Here is a 12637-nt window from a genome sequence, read left to right as displayed (position 1 = left end):
CAAAATAAGAGGGCAATTACACAGGTCAGCAGTTCATAAATGCTCTCTCTCTCTCTCTCTCTCTCTCTCTCTCTCTCTCTCTCTCTCAGAACAGAAAACTGTGACAGGTGAAAATTTTTGACTGATCAGTTTTGTAAGAAGGATCATGGACCACAATGCATGCATTCTTAATCAGGACATATTAAGTTTTAAAGTACTTCACATATAAAGTATCTCACATGTATCATTTAATTGTTATAACATTTCAAACATGCTCCCACTCTTAGTACTATTAAAAAGAACAGGTTTCATTTCATTAAAAAATATACGTAATCTAACAAACTTATAATAAGCTACACACATTGCTAACATCTATCAGTGCACATGCTTTTACAGAGCTTATTCCTTGATAGAACTCATAATGAATGCAGTGATGAATAAACCCTTCTTACTTGCCATTTTCAGACAACTTCATTTTTAGGTTTTGTGTTGAATAAAAATGACAGTTGCCATTATTTTAACTTCACAATGTTTAGCATAAAATGAGAAAGCAGTGGGGGAATGTTTGAATTTTGAATAGCTGTTATACATTACACACAAAAAAAAACCCCACTTCAAAATGTGTACTTGCTTGTATTTGTAACACCTGCATGCGTGTGAGAAGTGGCTGAATTTGAGAACCGAGGCATGTTTTAAATTCTGTACTTTCTCCAACTGTTTTAGAATAACAGGAGACATCATTATGCTTCAATTATATTTGATAAGCAAAAAACTAAAGGAAAGTTCATGTGTCTTATCAGGTTGTACTGATAATGCAGGAAAGGATTTAATTACGCTGAGCCAACCAAGAAGTGTAGGTGCGTATGAACTTTAATTCCAAATATGTTTAGACATTAGAGATGATGAGGACTCACTCTCATTCTAACACTAAAGAAGTGGTGGGCAGTTTAAGATAATGTGCAATGTACAAAAATTAATAAAAAATCTTAACAGTTGATTCAAACAGGTATGGCTATACAACACTAAGAGCAAGGGCAAGGCCAAAACTATAAATGAATGTCTGTGACCATCACTATATCAAATGGCACTATTATATATATAATTTGGACCAGTGTAGCACACATAATTTGGGTAAAAAGTAATATTTTTTTAAATTTTTTGTTCAGCTTTTTCCCTGTGACCTGAATTTGTATGTAACCCTGACAAAATTAAAGTCCTGGTGTCCTTGCCCTGAAACAGATGATCACAATGCAAGAGGCATAAAACACAGAACAAAGGCAGAAACCAGTCATTATGGGAAGCACAGGTTATGCTCTTTATTTTTCACCAACCACTGGTGAATTCAACAGCTCTGCAATGTCCCACAATGGTAATGTAGAACTTCCTAATGAGCTCCATGTTGTTGAGTAGAGAGTTAAAGACATTAAAGTAAGAGAAACTTGCCTGGTGTGACGTATCTCCACCAGTCGCATACAGAGAGAAACACAGGCACACACAGGCACCCACAGGCACCCACAGGCACACACAGGCACACACAGGCACACACAGGCACACACACAGAAAATGACATTCTTTTACAAAAAAAATAAATGCAGAATATTCTTTGAAGAAGTGACAGGCATGAGTCAAACTCCACATGTATTTATTTAGTGCTCGGTGGGGTGAGCTAGTTAAAGACGTAGTTACACTGCCACGGAGTTCCATGGAGAGAACTGGTTGTAATTTCATAAGGATTCAAGCTCGAGGGGCACTTTAATTAAGTTGTTTTATGAGAAGAGGGACGTATAAAGTGGAAAAAATAGCATGAGGTAAGTTTTTTAATAGCTTCCGTGAAAATAGGCTATACTCCTGCTGCCCAGGAACATTCATGTTCACAGCACACTGCGAATAAAATCCACCAAATATGCACATTTTTTGTTTTATATTGAAATGAATAGAACTGAAATGTTTCTTTGCTGGCCCTTTGCTGGTTGGCTTCAGGCAGGAATGTGAATCTTTTTCTTTAAAGAAAGTACTTGCATTTCTCTTTCTGGCTTGTGGGGGTGGGGAGAATGTGCTGAAGCAGTCCTCTCTCTCACTAGATGGTGCTGTGTGCTTTGCAGAAGTAGTGATGTGGAACCCCAGCCACAAAAACAAACAGCCAAGCCAAGGCTCTCTCTGCCAAGAAAACATTTGTAAAATTCTCACATGGACATGTTCTGAAACAGTTAATAAGAGCCAGAACAACTGAGTTCAGACATGAGTGAAAGAAACTAAATAATGTAAGGAAAATATTTAGGCTACAATTCTCATTTATCTTTCGCCGTGTCTGAGTTAAAGGCGCACATGTGTGGAGACTGGGTTTGATGAACGCATTGCCTTTAATTTATTTCTAATGGCTTTGTAAGTGTGTGTTTACAAACATATAGCACAACCCCAAGGTTTATAAGGCGCTTACTGTGGAGAAAATGACAGACTCCACGTTGTGTTTACGAAACAGGCCACTATTCACTCACACACACACACACACACACCCAAACAGAAACATGCATCTGTACATGGTACATGTTTTCAGCTACACTTGTTTAAATACACTCTTTGAAGCAGGGCTTTATCCTGAAATGGCCTGTCTGCCTGGTTAACTTAGTGCAAATGCCTGCTTTGTGTTAACAAGGAAATTGTCAAAGAGGGTTGACTTACTGCCACCAAACATTCCTCCACAAGCATCTGATGTATGATGGTGAACATGATGTTCCTGAAGCCCAGAGCAGTGAACATCCCCCTAACCGACTGTTAACGAAACACACTTTTGTATGGTGAGGAATATTCATTCCAGTGGGCAGTTTTAGAAAGCACAAAGGGAGAGATTTAGACCAACTTGACAGTTCTGTGACCAACCCTGCCCTGTTCTTAGGCCCCTATAAATTAGGATAACTGGTAATATGATAATAGCTGTCATCACTAAACAGAACAATCATAACAGAATCTGGTAGAACAACAAAATAAATATATACATTACTACATTAAAATCCAAACATTAGCCTATAATTCCCATGTCGATGCATCTCTTTTCTTTACTGACCATGAAGACTTGCTACTCTGAACTGTCGAAATTACTCAGATTTAATAAAAGAGATTAATTGTCACGAGAGGAAAGCCTCATGACTTTGTTAGTGGTTTTGTTCATTGTTCATACAACAGTCAGGCTAAGATTAAGATTAAGATGCTGTCTGAACAGCGGACACTCTTACGGTCTTCAAATGCAGACTGAAGACCCATCTCATTGTGACACACTTAGGTGAGCACTAATCTAAGTGCTCACCGTAACAGACTGCTTTTGCACTTCAACTGCATTCACCTCCTTTCTTTCTAGGAATAAGCACTGTCTAGTTTTTCTTTCCAAGTTTGAGTTCTTTCTAAGTTTGACTAGATTGTATTGTGTATTGCACTTACTACGTTTTGTTCTTTCTAGGTACCATCACTAGCCCTTGTTCTGACAAGCGTCTGAGCTCAGAGGGAATTTGGACCCTAACCTATTTGTACTAGCTCGGATAAACATTCTGTCTGAACACTAAGCACTTCTGTGAGTCGCTCTGGATAAGAGTGTCTGCTAAATGCTGTAAATGTAAATGTAATTAGGTAGGGATGTATTTTGTCACTGTCCAATTAAAACTATATATCTGCCAAAATAATAACTTTACAGGAGAAGGAAAAACCTTAACTTTCAATAGAAGTGAATGTAAAAATATTTACTTTTGAAGCATTTCTTTTGGGCCCTTCTTCATGAAATTCTCACACAATATAAAGGACAGCTGCTGTGTCCAATAATGTAATAAAATTAAAATCAACAAAAATAAAGATACGTTTCTAATTGGAGAGTGACAATTTGTTACATGATTAATTATGATGATAATTGTATTCTGTTACAATTTCAGCTTGTATTAATTAACAGAAGTTAGCAAGTGCCCATGATTAGTTAAAAAAAAAATCTCAATTCAATATAATGTGCTTTACATAACACTACTCAATTTATCAAAGGGGTTTTTTTGCTCATGTGAGCAACTGAAATAACAGTCAGGACCTAATACAAATGTGATGTGGACAGAGCAAATTGTGACAATGACATCCCTGCTATCTCTGTGTTGCTAATCCAGTGCTTATCAAGACAGTTTCTAAGTATTCAGAAAAGTAAACATAGCTTTGTCGCAGGCTAATCTTGCGAGTAAAGTCATATGGTTTCACTGCCATCAGGTAATTCTGATATTAAGGTTCCTTAACCCCTCCACAGAACTAAAACAGCTCTTTGACTTAGACCAACCTGTACAAGTTGAATATATGACATGCTACATATTAATGGTATAATTCTTTCATTTTTGCAGCATTTTCTTTGCCTCTCACTACTTTGCCAAGCAGTGGAAATTCAAAAAAAGGGTCACAATGAAAAATGACACTAGATCTGTAACAGGGAAAGACTATCGTCCTTTAAAAAAACTAGAGCTTATTAATCAGTATATTGGAAAATGAAGAATATAACTGAGTTTGCTGTAGCAGTGCAAGAGTTTAAGACACAGGTTTCTCAATTCTGCAGCAAGAATGTGTGAACATTATTCAATCATGAAGAATGGGGAGTGTACAGCATAAGGCAATAGGTAAGTATTTCTTCAACCACATCAAGTGATTTCAGTAGAACTGGGCCTGTTCACATGCCTTTAAATAAATAAAGATGAGGAGCCTGCTGAGCAAAAGAACTGGCTAAATAAGCCACTGCACAACATAAGTAACTGCATTAAATACATGAAATAGCTCCATTACATTAAATAGTATTAATGTAATAATAATTATTATATTTTATAAAAATAAAACTATATTACCTAGGCATATACAGAATTTTATGTGTAACTTGATCAGACATTGTGTTAGCGATGATAATAATACATGTTAACAATTTAAATTCCTGTCAACCGTTTTTCTGCAGACTATTTGATGTATTTCTCCAGAAATAAAATAAAAAAGCTACCCAAAAGCATTACATTCCCACCACCAAGCTTGACTGTGGGGATGATGTTCTTGGGGTTGAATAATACTGTTTTCTTTTACCAAAAATCAAAGCCATGTCCCTATGTCCAAACAACTCTTTACATCTCATCTCACTACACAGCTGATGACCAAAAGCTTTCTTCTTTGTTCTGTAGTCAGAAGATGCAGAAAATTATGTGTCTTTTTGAACATAGAGATTTGGTTTTCATTTGATGAAAAAAATGAGAAGCTTTTAACCTCAAGAACACCATCCCCATAAACAAAGATTTCTTTATTTTATAAATCTGTTTGGCTATTTGGTCAGGAGAAAACATGACATTATCCTTGTGGAGGTAATCATCAGGCAATATGCAGAACAACTTAGCCTTTGACTGCATGGGACCATCCAACAGTATGATGACCTGAAATATACAGCCAAAGTGGTCATGAAACAGTTTAGAAAAAATAGTGTCAAGATTTTGGAGTGGCCCAGCCAGAAGGCCACAATCCCATTGAGAATCTGTGGAGGGATGTAAAGAACAGAGTGATTGTTGCAACATAGGAGGGATCCACAATTCCAGTACAGACATGCAAAAAAAGCTTCTTCGCAATCATAAGAACAGTATGACTGCTGCAATGGCAAATAAAGGCTTTGCCATCAAATACTAAGAACGAGTATGTATAATTATGAACATGGTACTTTTACCAAAAATTTAATTTCTGGTTCAAAAAATTTGGTTTAAGTCTAGTACAAATAAAATTTGACTATAAATCAATATTTGGCATGGGTATGACTAATTTTGGGCCGGACTGTACACGTACAGTTTAGTAAAAGGAAAAATTAGTGGTGGGAAAAAAAAGTGTTGAAAATAGGGGGGAAAAATTGCCAGAACGGGAGCTGGCCTGAGCTGGTACAGCCACCGCCACATGGGACTACACAACAGCCATGACTCAGGGCCTCACTGTTTACAGTTTTAGCCTCTTAAAACCTTAACTTATTGCAACTGTGACTGTTTTAGAAGCATGGTTTTTATTTTGCAGGGTGAGTCGAAGCCTCTGAAAGCCAATGCTGAAACCGCCTCAGCATTTATTGTTACTTTAATTGTCCGTGGATTCAAATAAAACCTTTTGACGAGCCACCTCTGTTTGGATTATTTCAATTCAAGCGCTTGCATTAAATTTACATTTAAACAATAAAATGCCTGTTTAGAAAAAAAAAGCCCTTCAACGTCTTCTGGATTTCATCAACACCACTCAGGTTAGAAACACTGCTGGATGCTGAAAAAAGTGTTCGCTTTGGTGGTATATGACGGAGCCAGACTTCTGACATGGTGTCATGTGCCACGTCTGCGTATGCCAATATCATGATATGAGCACGATTTTACACAGACAAGAATGGAGTCAGTCTTGAGATGCAACCAATCATTGTGGGGGGAAAAATGTAATTTCAAGAATTTCTGGGTTTCATTGTAAGTAAATTGGTATAAGACCCATAGTGAGAAATTTCCAGTTCACTTATTCTCCAGATAATTTCATCATACATATCTCCATCTGGTTCCTTGTTGCTAGTGTAAAGCCACATCTACTAAAGGAGGGTGGGCTTAATAAAGACAAAGCCTGAACTGAAGCTGCTTTACTAGCACCCAATTCAAAACACATGGCATATTCATTTACTACATATTATACCTCTCATGAGGACAGCAATATTACATCAGGACAAGAGGACAGCAGAAACAAAAGCCTTTACTCTTTTAGAGGTGTAGTGAGTTGAGATAGACTCAGTAACATTGATATGTTTGTTCAATTTGAATGCCATTTTGTAGAATTTTAGGAGTAACAGATTTCTAACAAACTGTAAAATACGGTTTACAACAATACTTTACCAACATCAACATCTGAATTAAATACATAATTACAAAAGGTTTTAAGTAAATGAGGTTTTAAATACAAACTATAGCACTAGAAGAAAAGTAAAATAAGCAAAGTAGATTTTTCTTCTTCTTTTTGTATGTTAATATTTTGGAACGACAAATACAGCGGGAAGAACAGAAGCTGGGTGTTCCCCAAACATTACATGAGATATTAAATTCAGTCAAGTAATTCAGATGGTGGACTTTCACCACCCAAATTAATTTAATGAAGGACTAATTAGATGAATCATATACGAGATGGTAACTTTAAATACCGGGCTTTTTCAAGAAGTGTGAAAATGATTAATCTAATACACTGGCAGATGTAAAATTACAATGATTTATTAATGCTTTTATTTATATTTATTATTAAGTGTTGTAATTATATTTATTATTAAGTATTATTAACTACTGTTTTCCAATCACCTACTGCCAACAAAAAGCAGCTTTACACACAATTTCCTCACGTTATTAAAGAATTTTAAACACTGGTGTGTGCCATACATGTTCGTAAACTTAAAGAACATTTTGCTTTGGTAATTGTAACGTGGATATCAGTGATACTGGAAAAGAACTTAGAATACATATCAATCGTCTGCATTAATTTTGTTTAAGAGAACAAATAACCATGAAATGATTTCAAGTCTTGAGGTTAAATATGTTATATGAGATTTGCGTTTTTCACAGCTTAACTAAGGCCGTTACTGTACCAGTGCTGAAAAACTGGAAACAACCACAGACGGACAGGGCAAGTCCTGAAAACAAAATTCATTCTGTCTTGGCTACAAATACAATATCAGTGTGTTTCTCACAGTATGTTTCCCCAGAACCATCTGGACCAAGTTAGGTGCAATATAAAAAGCTCATTCAAATATAGTGAGGGTAGATGCAAACTTGGCACAGCCAAGCCTTACTCTCTCTCTCTCTCTCTGCCACTTTCAGGTCTAGACATTATATTGGAAAATGGCTCACATGCAACAAATACAAAAGACTGCAGGAGCACCAGTGATACCATCATTTATGGAGGAGAATGTCTACCTGTTTGGAGGAATCACTGGACTGTATTTGGGTTACGTCACAAAATGAGAAACAAATGCTGGCATTGCAATATAACTCCAGTGTTTCATTATTGACTAACTAGGTCAATATGGTTCATTGTGCAAAGGGAAAATGTGCCCAGAACACTCCACTCTCTGTCAATCCCAAAAAGGCTATGCCAGGCAACAAATACATGTATCACTGCCTCCCAGGCAAAGGTAAATGCACTGTGTGTAATCATAACAAGCGTGAAAGCAAATAGACATAATCTCTTAACCAGTCAATGTCAAAGAGAGAACGAAACAAAGATAAAAAGACGATGAAAGTGAGAATGTCTGTGTGAGAAAGAGAGATATACAGAAGAAAAATAAGGGTAAAAGAGAACAACAGCAGTAGCCACCAGCAGGAACTGGATGAACTCCCCATAGTTCACGTGTTTGTTCCCTCCTTTGCTGGATGAGCTGACGAACAGTGGTCTGTCCAAACACTTACTTCACATCCTCTGAAATATATATCAGCAGCTAAAACAGACAGCATTCCAATGTGTTTCTATTAAAATACTAAATCATCAATGACAAAGTTAACATTACAAACAACATCAAATGTGTTAGATAACAGGACGCCCAGTGAGACTGCACTTCAGTCCAAAACCATATTTCATCTAGGTTTGGAACAATGGCTTTACATCATTTCCTTTTTTAATTTTTCTCCATGGCAGCTACTAATGCCATTTTTACTCAAAACATTAATAACTGCAAACACTGATAACCAATTAAATAAAATATTTAAAGAAATCAGGACTATACCCGATCCACACAAAAATTTTACTTAGCAATAGAGAATACGAGGAGAGGAGGAAAAAAAAAAGAAATTACAGGGGTGCGCATATTACTTAGGACCATTCTTCTTGGAGCACGACAGCTCCAACAGGTTTTCTTTTTAATGAGGCAATAAATATATTACATTACTACAGAGTTTGACTGTAGCGCTGTTCCAGCCCTGCGTTTATGGAGCTGTCAACACTCTAGCTTTTCTTCCTTTTTATCTCTTTGGCAGGAGTACAGTCGCTTAGCTGGCACACATATTTCAGACTGCACGTTTATTAACTGTATTTCACCTAATTATGAATTGTGGGAATGGAAGGGGGGGTGGTTCTGGGGTTGACTCAAATCATTCCATAATTGAACTCATTTTGAAAATGAAAAGCTCAATGTGATATTAAAATGGCAGTTTACTGAAGGGAAAAATAAACTGGCTTGAAATAACAAGTCACCTTTAAAACCTTTAATGGCATTAACAGTTCTAAACAGGAGGGTCCTGGTGCCTTTGACATAGTGAAAGCTTTGCATTTAGCCATAGCCTGTAATTCATCAGAGGAAACTGACTTTGACAAGACCATAATCTCAATCAGACGCTGTTTGTTATCTAAGTAAAAGTGTCTTTAATCTGTAATAATTTTATATTGTATATAGTTCTGTACTACACTTAGTTTCCCCTCCCCAACCAACTGTAATACAAGCTGTAGTATTAATTAACCTTTGCAGTCACAATAAAACATCAGACCTTTTAATTATGACACTGAAGCATCAAGTCGAAACACGTAATTGATCAATTTAGATAGCAGAATTTACATATATGCATAATATTATCAAGCTAAATGATCATACTCCCTACTGACTACAACAATTAGAACAAAAGTTTATTTCTCTCTGGGCATAAGCAGCATGTGTTGTGCATCCGAAATCAAGTCAAGCTGATGCATCTCAACTACACAAGGCAAACACTGGGCTGTTTAAATCAATTAGGGAAATGTGAAACATGCACACGTGGCTGTGGATTTGTACCACTGCACTCCGGAGCATTTAGATAATAGTGACAGTAACATTTCCAACCCGTGGTGAAGGTGTCATCCCAAAGGCTCAGTCCCAGTTCTCTGCACCATCTTGTCAGCTTAATGGCTGCCGAACTTGAAAACCCATGTCAACTGAACGCCAGATGAAACCGAACTGCATTTTAAAGTGTGAGTGTTGTCCCTCAGCCCCCAGATCAATGAAGTGCTAGTGTTTTGCTTGATTGAAAACACTGTCTAACAGGTCCATCAGACTATAATTAAGAGCTGTTTGAATAAATAAAGTGTGATGAGTGCAATGGTTCTGTCAGGAACAGGCCTGTTAAAAATAAAGGAGAATTTTAATGAATATGACACATAAAAAGGCACTCACCAAAGGTGGTCACTCCAGCGCCAGTTTTGTGGAAAAGCTGGAAGGCGACTATGAAGAGGGCATGAGCAACACACAGCATGGACTCAAAGGCCACAAACCCCTTATAGGAGATCAGCCTGGAGGAGGGAGACAAACAGCCTTACAGGCTACAAGCAGCTTCCAGCATACCCCAGCACTGCATTATTGTATGATGAGTGGGTATCAGTCACTGATTACTGCTTCTCACAGTGAAACAAAAAAGGTAGCACATATTTTCATTGTGAACACTTGACACTTGAGTGATTTGTTCGGCTGTAATTATCAGCCTAAAATTATGATGTACAAAACATCTAAATACACAGTCCAGTCTCAGTTCTAGGCACAGGGCTTAAGTGAATGACAAAACAAATTGACATAACAGGCTATTCATCTATAGCAATCTTGATTGAAGTGCTTCCAATTTGACTGTCAAATGTCATTACCTCAGGCACTGAAAATGGCAACAGTTAAAGCTCTCAGTCCCCTTCAAAACAACTGCAAATCCAGTGCGTAGAATGATTATATGGAGCAATAAAACTTTCAGTAAAATTGAAATTGTATTCTAATTTTTCCATCATCAAATATCAGCTACGGAGGTGCATAAGCGTGCTACAAGATTTGCACTGTGTGTGATCCATAAGATCATAAGCTCTGGCTATTATTAAACTAATACTGATCACATTGTTACTTCAGTTTCTGTGATAGCTACCAACAGTTACTCACTTTTCCACTCCATCTCTCTCTCTCTAATTCACACATGCAACCACACACACACACACACACACACACACACACACCCCTCATCAAACAAGCCATTTGAACATTCACAGGAAACCCTGGGGACTGTGCAATCTAGTCTTTATTTAAGCTAAGTTCAAAGTTGCTTCAACTCCATTATGAATTTCACAAATGGATACAGTAATTACGCGAGGTCAGTACTAATGAGCAGTCCCCAATGCGTGCATCTCTAATTTATTTCAATTTCCAGGGAGCAATGATTACATTTTCGTGGCCACTCTAATTAATTTCGTTACTGATGAAATTCAAAGGAACTGAGAATTTACACGCCTCCAGCATGCAAAATCAGGCATATTGCAGAGTCAAGAGCAGTTGTTTTATTAACTAAGCTGGCAGTTTGAGAACAGCAGCCTGCTGCTTTGGAGTGGGCGGCGGGCCACAAAGCCACCGCGCTGAGTCCATGCATCAGTGATTAAAACCAAAGGCAAACAGACTATGGCTGCTGCTTTCACAAGAAGAATGCAAGCCATTCAACTTTGCTATGGAAACTATTTCTCAGTTCCATCTGCAATAATTCACAGCAACGTTGGCCTTGTGTGGATGGGCTCATATCATTTGAACTATGATTGAAACCTGTATTCAATTGGCAACACACCTGAAATGAGTTTTGGGAGAAGATCTACATTACATAGATGTTCTCAGTGCAAACAGTCAAAGTCCTGTCTGAGGATGTGGCCTATGATGGTTGATTAGCAATGTCCTGACTACTGGAAAATGGCTACAAAACAAACAGAGATAATCAAGAAAGATAATCAAATCAATGCAGAACGTCTTCGAACCATCAACTAATGTGGCACAGGACCAGAAAACTCATATCAAAATTCTCCTACAACAATAAACTAAAATGTTTAATAATGTACAAGGTAAAAAGGACATAGATGGTTCAAATAAAAAAATAATAATAATAAATAAATAATAATACATTTTTTTAAACTTATGAAATCTTGCTTCATCAGGTCATGGAATATCTTACCTAGGGATAAACCTTCAAGTTTTCTTCCCCCTTACAATCCCAATAGCATTTGCGTATGCAAGAGCTCCACTATCATGGGTTCTAACCACAAAAACCTCAGTACTGTAGAGAGGAAATGAGAGCATGTTGCACTCTGTGGTCATTTGATATGTCTTTCTTTCATTACTGTGTACTTTAGCTATTTTGGCCTTTGCACAGCCATTATTTAGCATGAATTTTTTCGGTCAAGAGCAAAACTATGTAATTGCTGCCTTACGTACACAACAGTTTAACATATACACCTTTATCCCTGCCTTAAAATCCATTGTTATCATCACGTAGCTGTGCATTTATGCCTGAGAGAGCTGCATCCCCTTAAACTGCACGGCTTCTAGAACAGAAAAGAGGCTTTTTCCTGTGCTGGTAAACACTGTCGCTAAAAGATAGCAGAAACACTATTTACAGACTTATTATTGCAGTAGCTTAGCGTAGCGGCTTTTATCCATGACAGGTGAGGAGAGAGCACCTTCAATAAGCTCCGGGCCTGTCATTGTCGCTGACAACCCTGCGGAGGGGACACTGGCTGTTTTAGCTTTCCCTGAGTGCACACCTCAGACCAGGCTGAATGCACACGGGCACGGCCTACTATTTTCCCAGCATGTCCTCTTTACAAAGTTTTAACCCCCAAGAGACTATGGAGTTTCATACTTGAAAGAATTTTTTCA

General features: G+C 37.5%; 1 protein-coding gene across 1 annotated transcript in view; it reads right to left on the bottom strand.

The window, feature by feature from the left end:
* Nucleotides 1–12637, bottom strand: part of LOC136700208 (electrogenic aspartate/glutamate antiporter SLC25A13, mitochondrial) — a 65923-nt gene that overhangs the window by 37463 nt on the left and 15823 nt on the right. The window contains 1 exon segment of the mRNA XM_066675489.1: nt 10145–10260. Within this exon segment, the coding sequence (XP_066531586.1) occupies nt 10145–10260 (116 nt within the window).

The sequence above is a fragment of the Hoplias malabaricus genome, chromosome 6, assembly GCF_029633855.1.
Source record: "Hoplias malabaricus isolate fHopMal1 chromosome 6, fHopMal1.hap1, whole genome shotgun sequence".
NCBI classification, from domain to species: Eukaryota; Metazoa; Chordata; class Actinopteri; order Characiformes; family Erythrinidae; genus Hoplias; species Hoplias malabaricus.
The sequence above is the reverse complement of the archived record's forward strand: the minus strand, read 5'-3'. Positions and strand labels throughout refer to the sequence as shown.